General features: G+C 46.0%; 2 protein-coding genes across 4 annotated transcripts in view; one reads left to right on the top strand and one right to left on the bottom strand.

Moving 5' to 3' along the window:
• Positions 1-5754, bottom strand: part of IKZF5 (IKAROS family zinc finger 5) — a 29835-nt gene extending 24081 nt beyond the window's left edge. For 2 of the 3 annotated variants that reach the window (XM_075348513.1, XM_075348516.1), the window contains exon 1: positions 5592-5754. The gene's annotated coding sequence lies outside the window, so the exon portion shown is untranslated. The remainder of the gene's footprint in view (positions 1-5591) is intronic. The other variant, XM_075348514.1, reaches the window with a different exon arrangement.
• Positions 5755-6023: 269 nt separating this feature from the next.
• Positions 6024-23640, top strand: part of ACADSB (acyl-CoA dehydrogenase short/branched chain) — a 105265-nt gene continuing 87648 nt past the window's right edge. The window contains exons 1-2 of the mRNA XM_075348512.1: positions 6024-6095; positions 9414-9576. Of these exons, the coding sequence (XP_075204627.1) occupies positions 6066-6095; positions 9414-9576 (193 nt within the window). The 5' untranslated portion in view covers positions 6024-6065. The remainder of the gene's footprint in view (positions 6096-9413; positions 9577-23640) is intronic.

The raw sequence follows: 23640 nt of genomic DNA, 5'->3' as shown, positions 1-23640 counted from the left end.
ATGTCATATACATCTCATACACGCAGGATACGGGCAGAATGCTATATACATCTCATACACGCAGGATACGGGCAGAATGTTATATACATCTCATACACGCAGGATACGGGCAGAATGCTATATACATCTCATACACGCAGGATACGGGCAGAATGTTATATACATCTCATACACGCAGGATACGGGCAGAATGTTATATACATCTCATACACGCAGGATACGGGCAGAATGTTATATACATCTCATACACGCAGGATACGGGCAGAATGTTATATACATCTCATACACGCAGGATACGGGCAGAATGCTATATACATCTCATACACGCAGGATACGGGCAGAATGTTATATACATCTCATACACGCAGGATACGGGCAGAATGCTATATACATCTCATACACGCAGGATACGGGCAGAATGTTATATACATCTCATACACGCAGGATACGGGCAGAATGCTATATACATCTCATACACGCAGGATACGGGCAGAATGTTATATACATCTCATACACGCAGGATACGGGCAGAATGTTATATACATCTCATACACGCAGGATACGGGCAGAATGTTATATACATCTCATACACGCAGGATACGAGCAGAATGTTATATACATCTCATACACGCAGGATACGGGCAGAATGTTATATACATCTCATACACGCAGGATACGGGCAGAATGTTATATACATCTCATACACGCAGGATACGGGCAGAATGTTATATACATCTCATACACGCAGGATACAGGCAGAATGTTATATACATCTCATACATGCAGGATACGGGCAGAATGCTATATACATCTCATACACGCAGGATACGGGCAGAATGCTATATACATCTCATACATGCAGGATACGGGCAGAATGCTATATACATCTCATACACGCAGGATACGGGCAGAATGCTATATACATCTCATACACGCAGGATACGGGCAGAATGTTATATACATCTCATACACGCAGGATACGGGCAGAATGCTATATACATCTCATACACGCAGGATACGGGCAGAATGCTATATACATCTCATACACGCAGGATACGGGCAGAATGCTATATACATCTCATACACGCAGGATACGGGCAGAATGCTATATACATCTCATACACGCAGGATACGGGCAGAATGTTATATACATCTCATACACGCAGGATACGGGCAGAATGTTATATACATCTCATACACGCAGGATACGGGCAGAATGTTATATACATCTCATACACGCAGGATACGGGCAGAATGTTATATACATCTCATACACGCAGGATACGGACAGAATGCTATATACATCTCATACACGCAGGATACGAGCAGAATGTTATATACATCTCATACACGCAGGATACGAGCAGAATGTTATATACATCTCATACACGCAGGATACGGGCAGAATGTTATATACATCTCATACACGCAGGATACGGGCAGAATGTTATATACATCTCATACACGCAGGATACGGGCAGAATGTTTCGGATATTTATTTACTAATAGATTTAAATTGAATTATTGCAAGTTCCATCCGGTGTCTGTGACTAACGCTCCTGAAATACTACACAGCCCTGATTCATCGCTTTATTTCGCAGTATTTCTTTTTTGCAGCACGGCACTGTGCACACAGACGTGGTAAAAAAACAAGTTTTTTTAGGGTAAGCGGCTTCAGAAAACGCTCCTTTGTGTAACGGTTTTGGAGGAGTTTCTCGTTTCCTGAATTAGTTGTAATCAGGTTTTTTTTTTCCTGATTTTTTTTTTTTTTTTTAATTTTTATTTTAGCCTTTAGGCCGGAGTCACACTTGCAAGTGACACACGTGTGACTCGCATCGCATCACCTGGCACGGCGCACACTCTCCGGACAGGAGCGGTCGGTTGCATGTATTGCAGCGGAGACACTCCTGTCCGGAGAGCGCGTGGCCGCGCCGAGTGATGTGATGAGAGTCACTCACAAGTGTGACACCGGCCTTAGATTGGACACGGCCTAGTTTGTCCCGTTTTCCATTAGGCGCCACTTCAAACAAATATCATTGACTTTTTTTTCCCCAACCAAAACCTGATACAGAAAAGAAAATGCTCTAAATATTGAATTTATGAACAGCACAGAGGTTTCACAACGGAAATGAAAAAGAAAAAAATCTTTTAAGCTTTGTATTAGTGATTTGTCAGCCAACTTTTTTTTTTTAACTCTTTACCAGACCTGCTCCAAAACCCCTCCTGAGTGCGCACACCCTAAGGCCATGTGCCCACGGGACTCTGTACCCGCGGATTTTGCCACAGAAAACTTGCAGATTTATCTGGATTTTCCAGATATATCCGCAGGTTTAAGCAAGTACAGACACTCCCCATGTTATCCTATGGGATTTGGGGAGTGCTATATCAAAGGTGTGGTATGTGCAGCTGCGGAATATGCTGCGGATGTCCCGCAGCCGCACGTAACTGCATGTCAATTATTCATGCGGAAATATCTGCGGAATTCCCGCTCCTCCACTATGGAGATAAAGGGCGGGAATTCTGCAGGTATTTCCGCTCTTGTCCCGCAGGTTTACCGCAACAAAGATGCTAGGAACCCGCATCAATGGATAGCTACGGATTCCGGGCAACAGCTGTGGGAAACCTGTGGAAATATCCGTGGGTACGTTGTCACGTGGGCACATAGCCTTAGGCTTTGTGAGCACACGGAGTATTTGGTGCAGAAATTCTTCACCAATTCTGCATCTTTTCATAGAAAAAAAAAGCGTGTGTTTGCAACGATTTTTGGATGCGTTTTCTATGCATTCTGGGGTTGAGAAATTATGCAAAAACACAGAAAGAATTGGCATGCTGCAGATTAGACCCCTGTAGAGAGAAAGAGAATTTGTTTTGTGACCAGCAGTGAATTTACACCCCATCTGAGCCTCCTCGGTTAAAAAAACGCATCCGTTGCCGCATTCCGTCATTTGTCGGATCCTGTGCTCATAGGCTTCCATTCCACCAAACGACCGACGGGGACAGATCCGTCACTGTCTTTTTTCGACACACACAAAAAACATTACTATGGACGTCGTCTCCTTTCGACGGATACACATTTTTCGACGGATCCGTCGGATGAAACGTGAGGCCATTCATCGCAATCCATTGCTAATACAAGTCAATGAGGAAAAAACGGATCCGGCGCTATATCCGTTTTTTTAACAATTCGACAGGTTGTTAAAGGGGCCTAAGATTATTGTCTGCACCAAATGTGCAAGGGGGAAAAAAGCAACATGTGCACAGCACTTCAGGATTCTCATTGACTTTGGTGGCGTAAGGATTGCTTAAAAAACTCGATATTTTTTTATTTTTTGTGGCTTTTGTGATGTTATACGTTCGGTTTTTATCCATCTTTTTCATTTAAGGGTTTTCTCAATAGTAAGTTTTTGGCTAAAAGTCATTTGATACTTTTAGAAAATGTCACTACGTTTTTATTCCAGTGTCCAAAATGTATTACAAAAAAAAATATTAAAAAAATTAAATACATTTTGGACACTGGAATTAAAACTGCGCCCAAACGCATCAACCACCATACAGAACTTTGATGAATTTGGTGACAGACAGGACAGAAAACTTAATAAAAAAATTAAAAAACCGCAAGTGATGAATCGGGGACTAAGTGATTGTACAAACAAGGCTGAGAGGTTTTGAAGGCGACCTCCGTGGAGGCCAGAAGTGTCAGAATTCGGCTACAAGTGACAGGAATCATCACATGTCGCACACAGCATCAGGCCCAGCCCATGATGAAACCCAAAGCATCAGCCGGACAGGCACAGACGGAACTGGGGAAGAGGAGATGCTCAGTGGGGCCGGCAGGACACTGCTCCTTTATGCCTCCTTACACAAGGCCTGCAGTGTGCCTGCTGTACCACCCACGGGCACGGACACAGGGCGCAGTGTGCTCAGCGAGCTCAGATCCAGCGGCCGGGGTCTGTGCTAACAACTGTGGGGCCATTACAGCAAAACCAGCGGCTGATACATGATAAACCCCAGAGTCACTGTACAACAGTCATAGCTCTGCCTTCATATATCATGGTGCCCTATAAGCAGCACTCAGTGCTCCAGAACATTATACACTGAAGTCATCACATCACACATCTATACAGGATATTGTATGGGGATGTCATCATACCCATGTACAGAATATTACATGTCATCACACAAGTGCACAGAATATTGTATAGTGATGTAATTACACTGTACAAAATAATATACAGTGATGTCATCGCTCTGTACAGAGTATTAGGTAGTGATGTCATCACTCTGTACAGAATATTATGTAGTGATGTCATCACTCTGTACAGAGTATTAGGTAGTGATGTCATCACTCTGTACAGAGTATTAGGTAGTGATGTCATCACTCTGTACAGAGTATTAGGTAGTGATGTCATCACTCTGTACAGAGTATTAGGTAGTGATGTCATCACTCTGTACAGAGTATTAGGTAGTGATGTCATCACTCTGTACAGAGTATTAGGTAGTGATGTCATCACTCTGTACAGAGTATTAGGTAGTGATGTCATCACTCTGTACAGAGTATTAGGTAGTGATGTCATCGCTCTGTACAGAGTATTAGGTAGTGATGTCATCGCTCTGTACAGAGTATTAGGTAGTGATGTCATCGCTCTGTACAGAGTATTAGGTAGTGATGTCATCTCTCTGTACAGAGTATTAGGTAGTGATGTCATCACTCTGTACAGAGTATTAGGTAGTGATGTCATCACTCTGTACAGAGTATTAGGTAGTGATGTCATCGCTCTGTACAGAGTATTAGGTAGTGATGTCATCGCTCTGTACAGAGTATTAGGTAGTGATGTCATCGCTCTGTACAGAGTATTAGGTAGTGATGTCATCTCTCTGTACAGAGTATTAGGTAGTGATGTCATCACTCTGTACAGAATATTAGGTAGTGATGTCATCACTCTGTACAGAATATTAGGTAGTGATGTCATCACTCTGTACAGAATATTAGGTAGTGATGTCATCACTCTGTACAGAGTATTAGGTAGTGATGTCATCACTCTGTACAGAGTATTAGGTAGTGATGTCATCACTCTGTACAGAGTATTAGGTAGTGATGTCATCACTCTGTACAGAGTATTAGGTAGTGATGTCATCACTCTGTTCAGAGTATTAGGTAGTGATGTCATCACTGTGTACAGAATATTATGTAGTGATGTCATCACTGTGTACAGAATACTATGTAGTGATGTCATCACTCTACAGGATACTATGTAGTGATGTCAGCACTCTACAGGATACTATGTAGTGATGTCAGCACTCTACAGGATACTATGTAGTGATGTCATCACTCTGTACAGAATACTATGTAGTGATGTCATCACTCTACAGGATACTATGTAGTGATGTCATCACTCTGTACAGAATACTATGTAGTGATGTCTTCCCACATAAGCCCCGCTGTGATCACACATATTAGTACGCACAGACACAGTGTTGTAATCACACACTACACAGAGCAGACAGAACACAGTATTATTGTTGTGGACCGTCTGCTCTGACGTCACACCTCCCGGCCCCGCCCCCTCTGCAGGTAGCACACACCCTCTTACCGTTACCTCCTTACAACCGGGCACCACATTCCGCCTCCAGCGTACACTCGGTTGCCGGTGCGGATCACTGCCCCTTCCTACAGACCAATTCTGTTGTCCGGGCCCAGGCAGGACAATGTACGCAAGCGCACACCGGAGTCCACCTCCATGGTCACGTGTGCGCCTGTCATGACGCGGTTTGCCCTGTTGCATGCCGGTAGTTGTAGTTTCCGGTCCTCTCATTACCATTTAATTTCTCGTAATAGATAACACGTCCGGATATAACGATCTCAGTAACAGACCGAGATGTCGTTCATGGTTATTTCTCATTTCTTTAAAATAAAACGTGTGCAGAAATATGTAATGCAGAGTGAGGCTTGAAACGCAAAAACACATCATTACTTCCGCGATTACTTCTCGCGAGATCTGCCGCGCTATTGGCTGTGCGTTCGGTTCAGTTCTCGCGAGAGTCGAACTGTGTTTTTGAAGGGACAAATGGCTGGAGTTCTGTGTCGTAGCGCCCAGGTGAGAAGGACAAGGACTGTCTCCATCTGTCAGCGCCGACACCACTGACTGCACATAACAGTATGTCACCAAGGTGTATCGAGGGGGGGCAAAAAGTGGAGCAGCTGCCATAGCAACCTAATTACAGCAATCCGGTTGCTATGGGTGACAGCTCCTTTTTTTTTTTTTGCACCAGTTTTAGTAAATCTCCAGCCTCAGCTTTTTTTTTTTTTTAATTATAGTCTAGTTTTTGCATTGGAAAATATCTACATAAAATCTGGAGGAAATTCACCCGAGAAATATTTTACCATCAAATCTGCTCTGAAATTTGCCACAAATCTGCTCCCAACAAAAGCTGATTTTGTAGCTGATTTTGATGGTGAATTTGTGAATGGTTTGCGGAAAAGTTGCATTGGAAATTGTGTGCGTGTGTGATGGCATCTGTACACCCGAACCACAGCAATGTGTGTGGCCGGGACACCAGCATTGAAGCGGGGGCCAGGACGCCAAGATGGGGCCGAAATGCCGAGATTGTATTGGGGGTCGGGAAGCCAAGATTACTTTATATAGAGGGGCTATGTGAGGGCTCACACTGTATATAGGAGGCTATATGGAGGCTCACACTGTATTGGAGGCTATGTGGGGGCTCACACTGTATATAGGAGGCTATATGGAGGCTCACACTGTATAGGAGGCTATGTGGGGGCTCACACTGTATATAGGAGGCTATATGGAGGCTCACACTGTATAGGAGGCTATGTGGGGGCTCACACTGTATTGGAGGCTATGTGGGGGCTCACACTGTATATAGGAGGCTATATGGAGGCTCACACTGTATTGGAGGCTATGTGGGGGCTCACACTGTATATAGGAGGCTATATGGAGGCTCACACTGTATAGGAGGCTATGTGGGGGCTCACACTGTATAGGAGGCTATGTGGAGGCTCACATTGTATATAGGAGGCTATATGGAGGCTCACACTATATAGGAGGCTATATAGAGGCTCACACTGTATAGGAGGTTATGTGGGGGCTCACACTGTATATAGAGGGACTATGTGGAGGCTCACATTGTATATAGGAGGCTATGTGGGGGCTAACACTGTATATAGAGGGGTTATGTGGAGGCTCACACTGTATATAGAGGGGCTACGTGGAGGCTCACACTGTATATAGGAGGCTATGTGGAGGCTCACATTGTATATAGGAGGCTATGTGGGGGCTCACACTGTATATAGAGGGGCTATGTGGAGGCTCATACTGTATATAGGAGGTTATATGGGGGCTCACACTGAATATAGGGGGCTTTGTGGAGGCTCACACTATATAGGTGGCTATGTGGACGCTCACTGTATATAGGAGGTTCACACTGTAAAGGAGGCTATGTGGAGGCTCACACTGTATATAGGAGACTGTGGCGGCTCACACTGTATATAGGGGGGCTATGTGAAGAATCACACTGAATAGGAGGCTATGTGGGGGCTCACAGTGTATATAGGGGGCTATGTGGAGGCTCACACTGTATATAGGGGGCTATGTGGAGGCTCACACTATATAGGGCTATGTAGAGGCTCACACTGTATGTAGGAGGCTAACACTATATAGGAGGCTATGTGGAGGCTGACACTGTATATAGGAGGCTATGTGGGGGCTCACAGTGTATATAGGGGGCTATGTGGAGGCTCACACTGAATATAGGGTGCTTTGTGGAGGCTCACACTATATAGGGCTATGTAGAGGCTCACACTGTATGTAGGAGGCTAACACTATATAGGAGGCTATGTGGAGCCTGACACTGTATATAGGAGGCTATGTGGGGGCTCACAGTGTATATAGGAGGCTATGTTCAGGCTCACACTATATATAAGAGGCTATGTGGGGGCTCACTGAATATAGAGTTATATGGGGGCTCATACTGTATATAAGGCTCACACTGTATAGAGGGGCTGTGTGGGGGCATATACTGCAAATAGGAGGATATCAACATAATTAATTCTGCTCAATATTAAGTAATACAATTAATATTAATAAATAATTCTAATTAATATTGAGCAGAATACCGTAAATATCAGCCTATCGGTTCGGCCTCCACACCAGTCGCGGTCTCTCATGTGGACCCTCTGGAAAATTAATTGACTAATCTGAACTCCAAACGAATCTTCAAAGTAACCTTTTTTCCTGAAATGTTCCTGGTATTTGGCTTTGACAAAACTTTATTGATATACTTATGTGCGAATTACGTGCGTTATTTTATGTGTTTTCCCCTCGGACACACACACAAATGGCATTTCTATGGGAAATATCAGCACATAAACCTCAGCGTACCCACAAGAGACATTGCCATGCTGCAGATTTGAAACTCGCACCGCAGGTCAGATTATGTGGAATAAATAAGAAACCCAGTGGCCGGAGATTTCTATAAATCCCATCCACTGTACTGGAACTGTAAGAATACACAGCGTCAGAAACTCACCGAAAATCAATTGTGGGAACGTAGCCTGAGACGCATTTAATAGAATGGAATTGGGGAATTGCCTTCCGCCTCTCACGCCCCCTCCCACCGCTCAACTTAATTTCTGGGTGCTGGTGACGTGTCTGTACAGCTCCGTCAATAGCCGGCCATCATAACAAAAGGGGAGAATAATAAAGAAAATGTGAAATAAAAAAAATTAAAAATCGCTCCTTTATACTCACAATGTAAATAAAAAAAAAAAATGTAAATTAAAGTTAAAAAAAAAATATGTAAATAAAATCAACAGAATAAGAGGAAAAATATTTGCCATTACCGCCTAATAAACTAATAAAATATATTTAACCCATAAGGTGAATATTGAAAAACACACACACAAAAATGGCTTTATTTTATGGTCACTTCTCTTAAAGACGGAGATGAGAACACTGCATGTACCCCAAAATGGTAATGCTAAAAACGACAGCTCGTACTGTCCCCCCCCCCCCCCCCCCCCAAAAAAAAAAAAAAGACCCAGCCCTGATACAACTTTATCAACCAAAAAGTAAAAGTGTTACCTCTTAGAGGGCTCGGAGGAAAAATGGAAGGTGAGGACGACCCCCAAGGGCCCATATAACCTTAAAGTTGGCATCTAGCAAATATTGCAACTACGGTACTCGATTGCTGCATTTTATAGAATTTTGGGGGGAAATCGCTGCAATTCTCAATATAACGGCGGAAAGCGTCTCTCAGTAACAGGGGGTTCCGGTGAGCCGATAGATCTGTCCGTGGTGAAGGGGGTCTACGTTACTTATTGATAACCTATGCGCTTTGTTGCTCTTTTATATTGGTCCTGCTTTCCTCCTGATATTGTTGCTCTTCTGTTTCAGGTACTGGGCAGAGGATTGCGTTCCTCTTTGGTTACATCCCATAATCTGCACTGTCGCTTAAAATGTTCTCAAGCCGATGTTTTGGCTGCAGATCCCAAGGAAGGGGCCATGTTTGCCCCGCTGGAGACGTTCACAGAAGAGGAAAGCATGCTGCGAGACATGGGTACATTTAGGAGAAATGCTCCCCTCTAATTACCAATTTATATTTACAGAGCTGCAAGATTTATTCTCTATATTTAGCAGATTCTTTAAAGAGGGTACCTTAAATCAGATATATATGGATTATTCACAGGATGTTTTAAAGGGAACCTGTCACCAGATTTGGGACCTATAAGCTGCGGCCACCACCAGCGGTGTCTTATATACAGCATAAATTCACAAAGTTTCCCATACAAAATTTTATTATATCAAAAATCATTAAAAAACACACTAAAACATGTATAGAGAAACAGTTATAAGCTTATAATACAGTTAGGTCCAGAAATCTTTGGACAGCGACACAATTTTCGCGAGTTGGGCTCTGCATGCCACCACATTGGATTTGAAATGAAATCTCGACAACAGAATTCAAGTGCAGATTGTAACGTTTAATTTGAAGGTTTGAACAAAAATATCTGATAGAAATTGTAGGAATTGTACACATTTCTTTACAAACACTCCACATTTTAGGAGGTCAAAAGTAATTGGACAAATAAACCAAACCCAAACAAAATATTTTTATTTTCAACAAGGGACTCTAAGGGCTGCAATTAACTCTGAAGGCGTCTCCCTCGTTAACCTGTAATCAATGAAGTAGTTAAAAGGTCTGGGGTTGATTACAGGTGTGTGGTTTTGCATTTGGAAGCTGTTGCTGTGACCAGACAACATGCGGTCTAAGGAACTCTCAATTGAGGTGAAGCAGAACATCCTTAGGCTGAAAAAAAAGAAAAAAATCCATCAGAGAGATAGCAGACATGCTTGGAGTAGCAAAATCAACAGTCGGGTACATTCTGAGAAAAAAGGAATTGACTGGTGAGCTTGGGAACTCAAAAAGGCCTGGGCGTCCACGGATGACAACAGTGGTGGATGATCGCCGCATACTTTCTTTGGTGAAGAAGAACCTGTTCACAACATCAACTGAAGTCCAGAACACTCTCAGTGAAGTAGGTGTATCTGTCTCTAAGTCAACAGTAAAGAGAAGACTCCATGAAAGTAAATACAAAGGGTTCACATCTAGATGCAAACCATTCATCAATTCCAAAAATAGACAGGCCAGAGTTAAATTTGCTGAAAAACACCTCATGAAGCCAGCTCAGTTCTGGAAAAGTATTCTATGGACAGATGAGACAAAGATCAACCTGTACCAGAATGATGGGAAGAAAAAAGTTTGGAGAAGAAAGGGAACGGCACATGATCCAAGGCACACCACATCCTCTGTAAAACATGGTGGAGGCAACGTGATGGAATGGGCAAGCATGGCTTTCAATGGCACTGGGTCACTTGTGTTTATTGATGACATAACAGCAGACGAGTAGCCGGATGAATTCTGAAGTGTACCGGGATATTCTTTCAGCCCAGATTCAGACAAATGCCGCAAAGTTGATCGGACGGCGCTTCATAGTACAGATGGACAATGACCCCAAGCATACAGCCAAAGCTACCCAGGAGTTCATGAGTGCAAAAAAGTGGAACATTCTGCAATGGCCAAGTCAATCACCAGATCTTAACCCAATTGAGCATGCATTTCACTTGCTCAAATCCAGACTTAAGACGGAAAGACCCACAAACAAGCAAGACCTGAAGGCTGCGGCTGTAAAGGCCTGGCAAAGCATTAAGAAGGAGGAAACCCAGCGTTTGGTGATGTCCATGGGTTCCAGACTTAAGGCAGTGATTGCCTCCAAAGGATTTGCAACAAAATATTGAAAATAAAAATATTTTGTTTGGGTTTGGTTTATTTGTCCAATTACTTTTGACCTCCTAAAATGTGGAGTGTTTGTAAAGAAATGTGTACAATTCCTACAATTTCTATCAGATATTTTTGTTCAAACCTTCAAATTAAACGTTACAATCTGCACTTGAATTCTGTTGTAGAGATTTCATTTCAAATCCAATGTGGTGGCATGCAGAGCCCAACTCGCGAAAATTGTGTCACTGTCCAAATATTTCTGGACCTAACTGTATATATACTGGTTATCCAGTGGTCCCAGATATATTACAGAAGGCAGGGTTGAACAGAAAACCGGATTTACACCATATCGGCAATGTTCACAAAAGGACATAAAAGTGTATACATTATTAATAAGGAGATCCTCCATAAAGGCGGCGTTACACGCTACGATATATCTAAAGATATGTCGTCGGGGTCACGTCGTTAGTGACGCACATCCGGCATCATTAGTGATATCGTAGCGTATGACAGCTACGAGCGACTGTGAATGAGCAAAAATACCTTATCGTTACTCGTTGACACGTCGCTCAGTTTCAAAATATCGGTCAAATTCCTGGATACAGGTTGTTCATTGTTCCTGAGGCAGCACACATCGCTCCGTGTGACACCCCAGGAACGACGATCACAGCTTACCTGCGTCCCGTCGGCAATGAGGAAGGAGGTGGGCGGGATGTTACGTCCCGCTCATCTCCGCCCCTCCGCTTCTATTGGGCGGCCGCTGTGTGACGTCGCTGTGATGCCAAACGTCCCTCTCCCTTCAGGAAGAGGATGTTCACCGCCCACAGCGAGGTCGTTCGGGAGGTAAGTACGTGTGACAGGGGTAAACGACTTTGTGCGCCACGGGCAACAAATTGCCCGTGACGCACAAACGATGGGGGCGGGTGGGATCGCACGATAAATCGTAGCGTGTAAAGCGGCCTTAAGCAATACTTAGCTTCATATGTTATAGAAAATCCTTTACATATATCGTCTATACACTAGGCAAACCGCTGCAATCCAATATTCAATGTCTCTGTGGATATCTCCACTATTGGTAGTCCACTTGCTGTATGGATGAAGTCCTCTTTATGGGATTATAGCCAATAAATGCCCGCCTCGATGCGTTTCCCCGTTATACGGTTCTTCAGGAGGCCCAAAATAGACAAAAGTGAACACTGAGTGTCCAGATGCAGAATCCCATAGTGTGCACCAGCAGGGAGAGCAGATAATCCCTGGTCACAGACTATGCTGTAATAACATCAATCAGGCATCACACAGGAAGAAGGCACTATCAAATATCTTATATACAGCATTCTAACATGTAGAATGTAAAAATCACTTTATAATAGTCACCTAAAACTGTCGCTGCGATGCAGACTGGCCAGATGGGCGTCTCCGTTCTCCGGTGCCTCCTCTTTCGGCCATCTTTGTCCTCCTTCTGAAGCCGGGGTGCATGATGTGTCCTACGTCATACACACTCGCCGGTCCCGCGCAGGCGCACTACAATACTTTGATCTGATCAGCAAATTAGCTAGAAGCATAGGTCAGAAACAGGTGCAAACAACCTTCAGACCTATCTGTCAGCGCAAAATATCATAAATCATATAAAAAAATTGCGCAAACCAACATTGAAGCAAATATATACATTTTATTAACAAAAATTCATTAGTACATATATGGTTGCAAGATAACAGCTAGAGAGTGGGAACAGAGGGCGACTGCTGCACAAGGAGTAAAAAAGTTTTTTTTCCACCAAAAAACCAATGACGTGGAGAAATGGGACCATATAATAAGAGGAATCACGCAACATACAAAGTGGATACAAAGAGTAAAGGCCGGGGCTCCTCCTAAGCGGAATCAACAGACATGGAGGATATAAATATTAACCCCATCATGGCAAAAATAAGCCACAATTGACCACTTAAGGTTACACGAACGGACCCATGAAAAAGTTGTTATACCAACATTAAGTGGATTGTGGAAATGATATTACCTAGGCAGAAGAACACCCAGTCTGGAAACCTCCTACGTACGTTTCGACCGGTAGTCTTTTTCCAGGGAGAGAAGTAATGTGAACCTGTTGGTTCGCCGCTCTTAAATATTATGCACTGTTTGCTGATAGGACCTGCGATCATGTGATCACAACTCCGACGTCACTTCCTGGCGGCGCATAGCAACGCTGATGCTGCCGTCGTCATCACAGGAACAGGCGTCACCAGGAAGCAGTGACGCCCACCCAGGTACGTCACCAACCCAGTAAAGACGCCTGTTGCCGCGGAGACGAGGGGAGCCGCAGCGCGCATGCGCACGAGTGGCGTCAACAATACCATATAGAAGTAAAACATTAGCATGCGTTTAAATAACAGATGGAATGCCATGATTCAGAACAAAGTTCAGGGTGCATATGAATATTAAATATATAGACATGAGGTACAACGGATACATATATAAATAACAACAACACTAACAATATAAAAATATAAAAATATATATAATACCATGCCATAAAGTGCAATAGTGCTCAATAAATAGAAATTGAATGAAAACCCCAAATGCACATGTGTTATTAACATATATAATGCAGTGATGAATGTGCAAGTGTATTGTTGACATATATAATGCAGTGATAAATGTGCGACACGGTTAAAAAACAGGTCATGCAGAAACATGATGTACCGTGTATCATAAAATATATATAAAGATTGTAAAAAATGTGCAAAGATGCGATATAAGTACTAGTCCACAACCGGACATATATAAAAATGAGTAAAACTGTGAAAAAATGTGAGGAAAGAAAACATTAGTGAAAAAACACCAACCCATATAAATCATACCCATATTAAAACTTTATAGCAAGATTATGTATATACCCACAATAAAATTAAATATTAATATCCAATTTATTAAATATCCATGTCCATAAATAAATAATAAACAATAATGCATTCATAAAGTGGACTGAATCTCCACAAAATGTTCCATCTTGACTTGTATTTTATTCCTTGCACCAATGATGATCCATCAGCAGGGACGTGTACGAAAAAACGGTGCACACACCAACAACAGTCCATCCTGGCTTAATGTACATATTGATATAAAACTAAAAAAATAAATAAAGAGAAAAAAATTAACCACAACAATAAAAGCACATTAAAACCAAGAATTTAAAAACCAAAATAATGATCAGAGAAAGGATGAGAAACTCAAATTTTCATTCAATCCAGCAGGTTGCAGGGTTCCCAAAGTCCAGATCCATTTCGCTTCCCTTTGTGCCAGTGCTTGACTCAAGTTACCCCCCCCGAAGATCCGTATGTATATAATCAATCCCTTTGATGCGGAGACCAGTTGGATCACAGGAGTGGTATAACTTAAAATGTTTTGGGAGAGTTTTCAACAAGTCGACATTATCTTCATTCACAGCTGCCATGATGTTGCGAACGTGTTCTCTGGCTCTAATTTTGAGGGCTCGCGTAGTTAATCCCACATAAATCTTTAAACAGGGACAAGTGGCATGGTAAATAACCAATTTGGTTGTACACGTGATGGTCTGTGTAATCATAAATTCCCTCCCTTGAGATGACAAAAAGGTTTTAGAATTTTCAATATTAGGACAGGCCACACACGTACCACACTTCTTGCAACCCCATATTTGTGGAGTATTGCTAATGGCAATGAGCTTCTGGTTATTGGGTGTATAATAACTTTTTACCAAGCAATCCTTTAAGTGACGTCGGAGTTGTGATCACATGATCGCAGGTCCTATCAGCAAACAGTGCATAATATTTAAGAGCGGCGAACCAACAGGTTCACATTACTTCTCTCCCTGGAAAAAGACTACCGGTCGAAACGTACGTAGGAGGTTTCCAGACTGGGTGTTCTTCTGCCTAGGTAATATCATTTCCACAATCCACTTAATGTTGGTATAACAACTTTTTCATGGGTCCGTTCGTGTAACCTTAAGTGGTCAATTGTGGCTTATTTTTGCCATGATGGGGTTAATATGTATATCCTCCATGTCTGTTGATTCCGCTTAGGAGGAGCCCCGGCCTTTACTCTTTGTATCCACTTTGTATGTTGCGTGATTCCTCTTATTATATGGTCCCATTTCTCCACTTCATTGGTTTTTTGGTGGAAAAAAACTTTTTTACTCCTTGTGCAGCAGTCGCCCTCTGTTCCCACTCTCTAGCTGTTATCTTGCAACCATATATGTACTAATGAATTTTTGTTAATAAAATGTATATATTTGCTTCAATGTTGGTTTGCGCAATTTTTTAATACTTTGATCTGCCCTGCTCAGGGAAGATCAAAGCGCACCTGCGCAGGACCTCTATGCCGGCGAGCATGGATGATGTAGGATGCGTCATGCACCCCGGCTTAAGAAGGAGGATGAAGATGGCCGAAAGTGGAGGCGCTGGTACCGGAGAAAGGAGACACCCATATGACCCAACTCCACCGCAGCAACCTTTTAGGTGAGTATTAAAAGTGTTTTTTACGTTCTACACAGCGGCCTGGGCTCTTATATACAGTATGTTAGAATCCTGTATATAAGAGCCCACTGGTGGTGGCCGCAGCTTATAGGGCAAAAATCTGGTGACAGGTTCCCCTTAAAGGTCCCCATACAAGTGAGAGAAGTCATCCAAAGCTGCAGATTTTGGTAAGATCTGGTCACCATGTAGTAAGAGACACTTCAGACAGATGAGATGCCACCAGATAAGTCTTACCTTGACTAAAGGCCGCTTTACACGCTGCAACATCGCTCAAGCGATTTCGTTGGGGGGTCACAGAATTTGTGACGCACATTCGGTCGCATTAGCGGTGTCGTTGCGTGTGACACCTTTGAGCGATTTTGCATCGTTGCAAAAACGTGCAAAGTTGCTCATCGGTGACATGGGGGTCCATTCTCGAATATCGTTGCTGCAGCAGTAACGATGTTGTTCCTCGTTCCTGCGGCAGCACACATCGCTCCGTGTGACACCGCAGGAACGAGGAACCTCTCCTTACCTGCCTCCCGGCCGCAATGCGGAAGGAAGAAGGTGGGCGGGATGTTACGTCCCGCTCATTTCCGCCCCTCCGCTTCTATTGGGCGGCGGTTCAGTGACGCAGCTGTGACGCATAACGAACCGACCCCATAGAAAGGAGGCGGTTCGCCGGTCACAGCGACGTCGCTAGGCAGGTAAGTAGTGTGACGGGTCTGGGCGATGTTGTGCGGCACGGGCAGCGATTTGCCCATGTCACACAACCGATGGGGGCGGGTACCCACACTGGTGATATCGGTCACGATATCGCAGCGTGTAAAGCGGCCTTTACTCCCCTCTCACACTGAGCATTTGGCCGCCCCGAGCGTTCATGTGTCTGGGGGAGTCGGGGGAGAGAGTTGTTTTCTGACACTTATGTAATATACAGGGGACCTTTAAATGCAGCAGTCAGTAGCCGGTGCGGCTCCTAAGGAGTTGGACAAAGGGAGAGTTTCCTCTCATCCTGTTGTTGGAGTCCCTGCTACTCGAGCTAGCCTAGTCCTCCATGTCTGCCATTTGTATGTGCCTACGGTGCAATGTTGGCTGTAATTTTTAACCCCTTGATTTACATGTTGCGTGGGAGTGAATGGAGCTGCTTCATGAGCTTAGTCCACTCCGTTAGGTTATTTAAAATAAGGTGAAACAAACACCCACAAAAAAGTTTATTTTTTTAAAAGCTGTAAAATTTAGATTTTTTTTTTTTACATTTCTTTGTCGCTCCATTGGGAGACCCAGACAATTGGGTGTATAGCTTCTGCCTCCGGAGGCCACACAAAGTATTACACTTTAAAAAGTGTAACCCCTCCCCTCTGCCTATATACCCTCCCGTGGATCACGGGCTCCTCAGTTTTTATGCTTTGTGTGGAAGGAGGCACACATCCACTCATGCATTCTCATATTAGTTATATCGGTTGGAAGAAAAGAGGGCCCCCACGGGGCCCCCGGCATGTTCCCTTCTCACCCCACTACGTCGGCGGTGTTAAGGTTGAGGTACCCATTGCGGGTACAAAGGCCGGAGCCTCATGCCGTCTCCTTCACCATCCCTTAGCGGCTCTGGGAGAAGTGAGATCCTGAGCGGTCATCCATTTACTGGGACCGTGCTACCTCCGCAGCCCCTGTGGGAATCTGCCGGACCGGAGTCTATTCAACCTCAGGGACCGGGCCCTGCAACTCTAAGGTACTCTGTGTCCCCATTGGGGACTGTGCAGGGAGCGCACCTTCTTCCCGGACGCTGCGGCAACTGCTGAATTGAGAAGGCCGGCGGACTTCCGCGCCGACCGTGCCTACTTGTCGGGCGCGGTCTCAAATTTAGTCCCCGGCTTCATCGCGACCTAGTCGCAAAAATCCCGCCCCCGGGCCTGCCTGTCAGGGGTAAGGGCGGGACTGCCGACCTGACGTCGGATGTGAGGGCCGGAGCATCCTGTATGTTTCCTCCCCCCTTACTGATCACTGTGGGGACCCCAGATTCCCGCACTTTCCTGGCGCCGCCCACGGCTCCACTCCTCCCCTGAGAGCTCCGGCAGCCATTTTTTGGCATTCTGCCGGTGGAGGATTCTCAGTGAAGAGCTCTGCAGCTCCGGGGGACCTAAGGCAGGGAATCTGGAGGACACACACTCCGCTTTTTAGCGGTCGGTAAGCCACACCGGTCACCCTAGGGTGCCGGAATAGATACGTATTTATATATATATTTCTGTTCGGTCGGGCTGTATACCCTTTTTTGCCCATATACCCTCAGTGATCATTCTCCTAGGAGACAACAGCATGTCGTCCACAAGGAGCAAATCTGTTAAGGCACAGGGTTTTTTTGCGGCCTGTACCTCTTGTGGGGCTATGTTACCTGCGGGTTCCACCTACCCTCACTGTGAGCAATGCTCGACCCCTGTTTCGCTTGCTCAGCCGGAGCCTCGGTCACTAGTGGGCCCCTCGGCTCATGTAGACCCCCCTGCTCCCCCTGTCCAGGCGGCAGGGACAGAGTTCGCCTCTTTTGCTGAGAAACTCTCTGAGTCACTTTCACAATCCATGGCTCAGTCTATGGACAAATGGTCTGCCAAGCTGCTAGAAGCTTTGCAGTCCAGACCGGTCCTTACACAGGCCCCGGCCCCTGTTGGATCGTCGCCTCCAGGCCCCTCTCGGTCCGCGCCGCAGCGCACTCCCAGGTTGGGCCCTAGGTCTCACGTGGAGGACTCCTGCCCGGACCACAGTCCTAGACAGGCTAAGCGGGCTCGCTGGGAATCTTCCCCGACTTCTTCACGCTGCTCGGGTTCCCAGCTTGAGGACTCGCTGGAGGACGAGGCGGACGTCGCAGCTCAGGGCTCTGACCCTGACGTCGCCCTCAACCTTGATACACCTGAAGGGGACGCCTTAGTGAATGATCTTATCTCGTCCATCAACCAGGTGTTGGATCTCTCTCCCCCGCCTCCTACTGTAGAGGAGTCGGCGTCTCAGCAGGAGAAACACCAGTTTCGGTTCCCCAAACGTACACGTAGTGCGTTTTTCGATCACTCTAACTTCAGAGATGCTGTCCAGAAGCCCAGAGCGGTTCCGGACAAGCGCTTTACTAAGCGCCTCACTGACACGCGTTATCCCTTCCCCTCTGAAGTCGTTAAGGGTTGGGCTCAATGTCCCAAGGTGGATCCTCCAGTCTCTAGATTGGCGGCTAGATCTGTGGTATCGGTTGCAGATGGCTCATCGCTAAAGGATGCCACTGACAGGCAGATAGAGCTCCTGGTGAAGTCCATCTATGAAGCCACGGGCGCGTCTTTTGCCCCGGCCTTTGCAGCCGTGTGGGCACTCCAAGCTATCTCAGCTTGTCTGGCTGAGATTAATGCTGTCACACGTAATTCTGCTCCGCAAGTTGCGTCTTTGACTTCTCAAGCGTCAGCTTTTTCTTCCTACGCCATGAACGCAGTCCTAGACTCTGCTAGCCGTACAGCGGTGGCATCCGCTAACTCTGTGGCAGTCCGCAGGGCCATGTGGCTGCGCGAATGGAAGGCAGACTCGGCCTCCAAGAGGTTCTTAACCGGTTTGCCGTTTTCTGGAGACCGCTTGTTTGGCGAACGATTGGATGAGATTATTAAGGAATCCAAGGGAAAGGACTCCTCCTTACCCCAGTCCAAACCTAAGAGACCGCAGCAACGGAAAATACTATCGAGGTTTCGGTCCTTTCGTCCCTCCACCAAGCCCCAATCCTCTTCGTCCAGCAGGCCGGAGAAAGGCCAGAGGAACTCCTATGCGTGGCGGTCCAAGTCACGCCCCCAAAAGGCCACAGGAGGCACTGCCTCCAAGGCGGCCTCCTCATGACTCTCGGCATCCCCGAGCCGCATCCTCGGTCGGTGGCAGGCTCTCCCGCTTTGGCGACGCCTGGTGGCCACATGTTCAAGACCGATGGGTGAGAGACATTCTGTCTCACGGTTACAGAATAGAGTTCAGCTCTCGTCCTCCGGCTCGTTTCTTCAGAACCTCTCCGCCCCCCGCTCAGGCCGACGCACTTTTTCAGGCAGTGGATGCTCTGAAGACAGAAGGAGTTGTGATCCCCGTTCCCCTTCAGGAACGTGGTCGCGGCTTTTACTCCAACTTGTTCGTGGTGCCAAAAAAGGACGGATCATTCCGTCCCGTTCTGGACCTCAAACTACTCAACAGACATGTGAGAACCAGACGGTTTCGGATGGAATCTCTCCGCTCGGTCATCGCCTCGATGTCACAAGGAGACTTCCTAGCATCGATCGACATCAAGGATGCTTATCTCCACGTGCCGATCGCACCCGAACATCAACGCTTCTTGCGTTTCGCCATCGGGGACGAACACCTTCAGTTCGTGGCATTGCCTTTCGGCCTGGCAACAGCCCCACGGGTTTTCACCAAAGTCATGGCATCCGTTGTGGCGGTCCTACACTCTCAGGGCCACTCGGTGATTCCCTACTTAGACGATCTCCTAGTCAGGGCACCTTCTCGGGTGGCGTGTCAACACAGCCTTACCGTCGCTCTGGCGACTCTCCAGCAGTTTGGGTGGATCATCAACTTCCCGAAATCCAAGTTGACACCGACCCAATCACTGACTTACCTCGGGATGGAGTTTCATACACAGTCAGAGGTAGTCAAGCTACCGCGGGACAAACAGCTTTCTCTGCAGGCAGGGGTGCAATCACTTCTTCGGGGTCAGTCACACCCCTTAAGGCGCCTCATGCACTTCCTGGGGAAGATGGTGGCAGCGATGGAGGCAGTGCCGTTCGCGCAATTCCATCTGCGGCCACTCCAATGGGACATTCTCCGCAAATGGGACAGGAGGTCGGCTTCCCTCGACAGGAACGTCTCTCTTTCCCTTGCAACCAAGACGTCACTTCAGTGGTGGCTCCTTCCCAATTCTCTATCGCAGGGAAAATCCTTCCTACCCCCAACCTGGGCTGTGGTCACCACGGACGCGAGCCTGTCAGGGTGGGGGGCGGTTTTTCTCCACCACAGGGCTCAGGGAACCTGGACTCCGATAGAGTCTTCACTTCAGATCAATGTTCTGGAGATAAGGGCAGTGTATCTAGCCCTATTGGCTTTCCATCGGTGGCTGGAGGGCAGGCAGATCCGTAGCCAGTCGGACAACGCCACTGCCGTCGCATACATCAACCACCAAGGCGGCACTCGCAGTCGTCAAGCCTTCCAGGAAGTCCGGCGGATTCTGCAGTGGGTGGAAGCCACAGCCTCCACCATCTCCGCAGTTCACATCCCGGGCGTAGAAAACTGGGAAGCAGATTTTCTCAGTCGTCAGGGCATGGATGCGGGGGAATGGTCTCTACACCCAGAAGTGTTTCGAGAGATCTGTCGCCGCTGGGGAACGCCGGACGTCGATCTCATGGCGTCACGGCACAACAACAAAGTCCCGGCATTCATGGCTCGGTCTCAGGATCACAGAGCTCTGGCGGCGGACGCGTTAGTTCAGGATTGGTCGCAGTTTCGACTGCCTTATGTGTTTCCTCCTCTGGCGATGCTGCCCAGAGTGTTACGCAAGATCAGGTCCGACTGCCGTCGCGCCATTCTCGTCGCTCCAGACTGGCCGAGGCGGTCGTGGTACCCGGATCTGTGGCATCTCACGGTGGGTCAACCGTGGGCGCTTCCAGACCGCCCAGACTTGCTGTCACAAGGCCCGTTTTTCCATCTGAATTCTGTGGCCCTCAACCTGACTGTGTGGCCATTGAGTCCTGGCTCCTAGCGTCTTCAGGGTTATCTCAGGATGTCATTGCCACCATGAGAATGGCCAGGAAACCAACGTCCGCCAAGATCTATTACAGGTCTTGGCAAATCTTCTTATCCTGGTGCTCTGATAATGGTTTTCCTCCATGGCCGTTTGCATTACCCACTTTTCTTTCATTCTTTCAATCCGGAATGGACAAGGGTTTGTCACTCGTCTCTCTCAAGGGCCAAGTATCGGCGCTCTCCGTATTTTTTTAAAAGCGCCTAGCCAGGCTTCCGCAGGTCCGCACGTTCCTGCAGGGAGTTTGCCACATAGTCCCACCTTACAAGCGTCCGCTGGAACCCTGGGATCTTAACAGGGTGCTAACGGCTCTTCAGAAACCACCTTTCGAGCCGCTGCGGGATGTCTCTCTATCACGTCTTTCGCAGAAGGTGGCCTTTCTAGTGGCAGTCACATCACTCCGGAGAGTGTCTGAGCTTGCAGCGCTGTCATGCAAAGCCCCCTTCCTGGTGTTTCACCAGGATAAGGTGGTTCTGCGTCCTGTCCCGGAATTTCTCCCTAAGGTGGTATCTCCTTTTCATATCAATCAGGATATCTCCTTGCCTTCATTTTGCCCTAATCCAATTCATCAAAAAACCCCTTTAAAAATACTTTATATTTTATTTAATGCTTGTTAAAACATACCCCAAACAAACACAAAACACATGTAGACGGGACATAAATTCCAATAACCGCCAGGACAGTAAAGGACCCCTTCATTCAGGAGGTCACGCTGGCTAGCACCAGAAAAAGGGAAAATGCACGTCCCTAGTACATAACAATTAATACTGCCTATTGTAACAGTCAGATTGTATATAAATATCCAATCTAGATTGGTTTGAAACAGTCAAATAGTGTATGAATAACCAATCCGGATTTAGAAGGTGCAACCAGGGTATGGCCAAACGAACCCTATGAAGGCCCTGCCTTGCCGCGGAGGTTGGCACCCTAAACCTAAGCGCTGTGGCGCCCCCACTCAACGAAGACTCACCCTGCTTTCCCTTCGCTGGTCTTATTGTGCAGCTAGTCTGGGAAGGAGGAAGTGAGGGACGGTTGCACTTTGCAGAAAATACTCAGGGGAGCTCTCATACAATCATAACAATAGAACAGTCTTAAATTAAATAGTATAGAGTGTTACAAGTGGACCATACCAACAGTATTTATAAAGCTTCAAAAATTGGCACACCAATAGTTACTGTGGTGCCTACATATACCACTCACGTATCTCTACACATGCACAAGACAAAGGTGGTAAGTCAAATGTGCCTACAATATAAAGAACCCTTGGAAAGACCTCCTAGGTTCCATAAACTACTCAAATGATAAGATATTGTAGACACTTTCATAGAAGGCGCTGCCAGTATAGCATGAGACGCCGGATTACAAGTCCTACACGTGGCAAACTGCAGCCAGATTTTCTACCCTAATAGGGAGCCCCTGATGAACCCCGATGTGACTTGCGATCGGGGGGAAACGCGTTGGGCAGTGCTTTGGTGGTGTCAATTTGGACCCTGATGTATTTACATCCGTCATAGGACTTCTATGATTAAGCTAAGTACTATGCTTACATCTTACAATGTCTGTTATGGTTATGTGGACCTTAGTAACTAGCTTATAATCCACTGCATGTATCATCTTCTGTGAAGTTCATTTTGCCTTCTATGAAAGTGTCTACAATATCTTATTTGCCTTCTGTGAAGTGTGCACCCTATGTCTATTTAACTATACGGACTGTTGTCTCCCAAAAAACTTTTTGTGGAGGGAGCTTTTGGTACGTGATCAATGGATCATTAGGAGATTCTATTTAGGACATTTTAGGCATTGCCTTTGTCTTGTCATGCGAAATTGTGACTATCTCCTTTTTTCTGGAATTGAGGGTGCTCATTTGAGTAGTTTATGGAACCTAGGAGGTCTTTCCAAGGGTTCTTTATATTGTAGGCACATTTGACTTACCACCTTTGTCTTGTGCATGTGTAGAGATACGTGAGTGGTATATGTAGGCACCACAGTAACTATTGGTGTGCCAATTTTTGAAGCTTTATAAATACTGTAGGTATGGTCCACTTGTAACACTCTATACTATTTAAT

Source organism: Anomaloglossus baeobatrachus, chromosome 5 (assembly GCF_048569485.1).
Source record: "Anomaloglossus baeobatrachus isolate aAnoBae1 chromosome 5, aAnoBae1.hap1, whole genome shotgun sequence".
NCBI classification, from domain to species: Eukaryota; Metazoa; Chordata; class Amphibia; order Anura; family Aromobatidae; genus Anomaloglossus; species Anomaloglossus baeobatrachus.
Note: the sequence above shows the minus strand (reverse complement) of the source record. Positions and strands in the feature narration are given on the sequence as shown.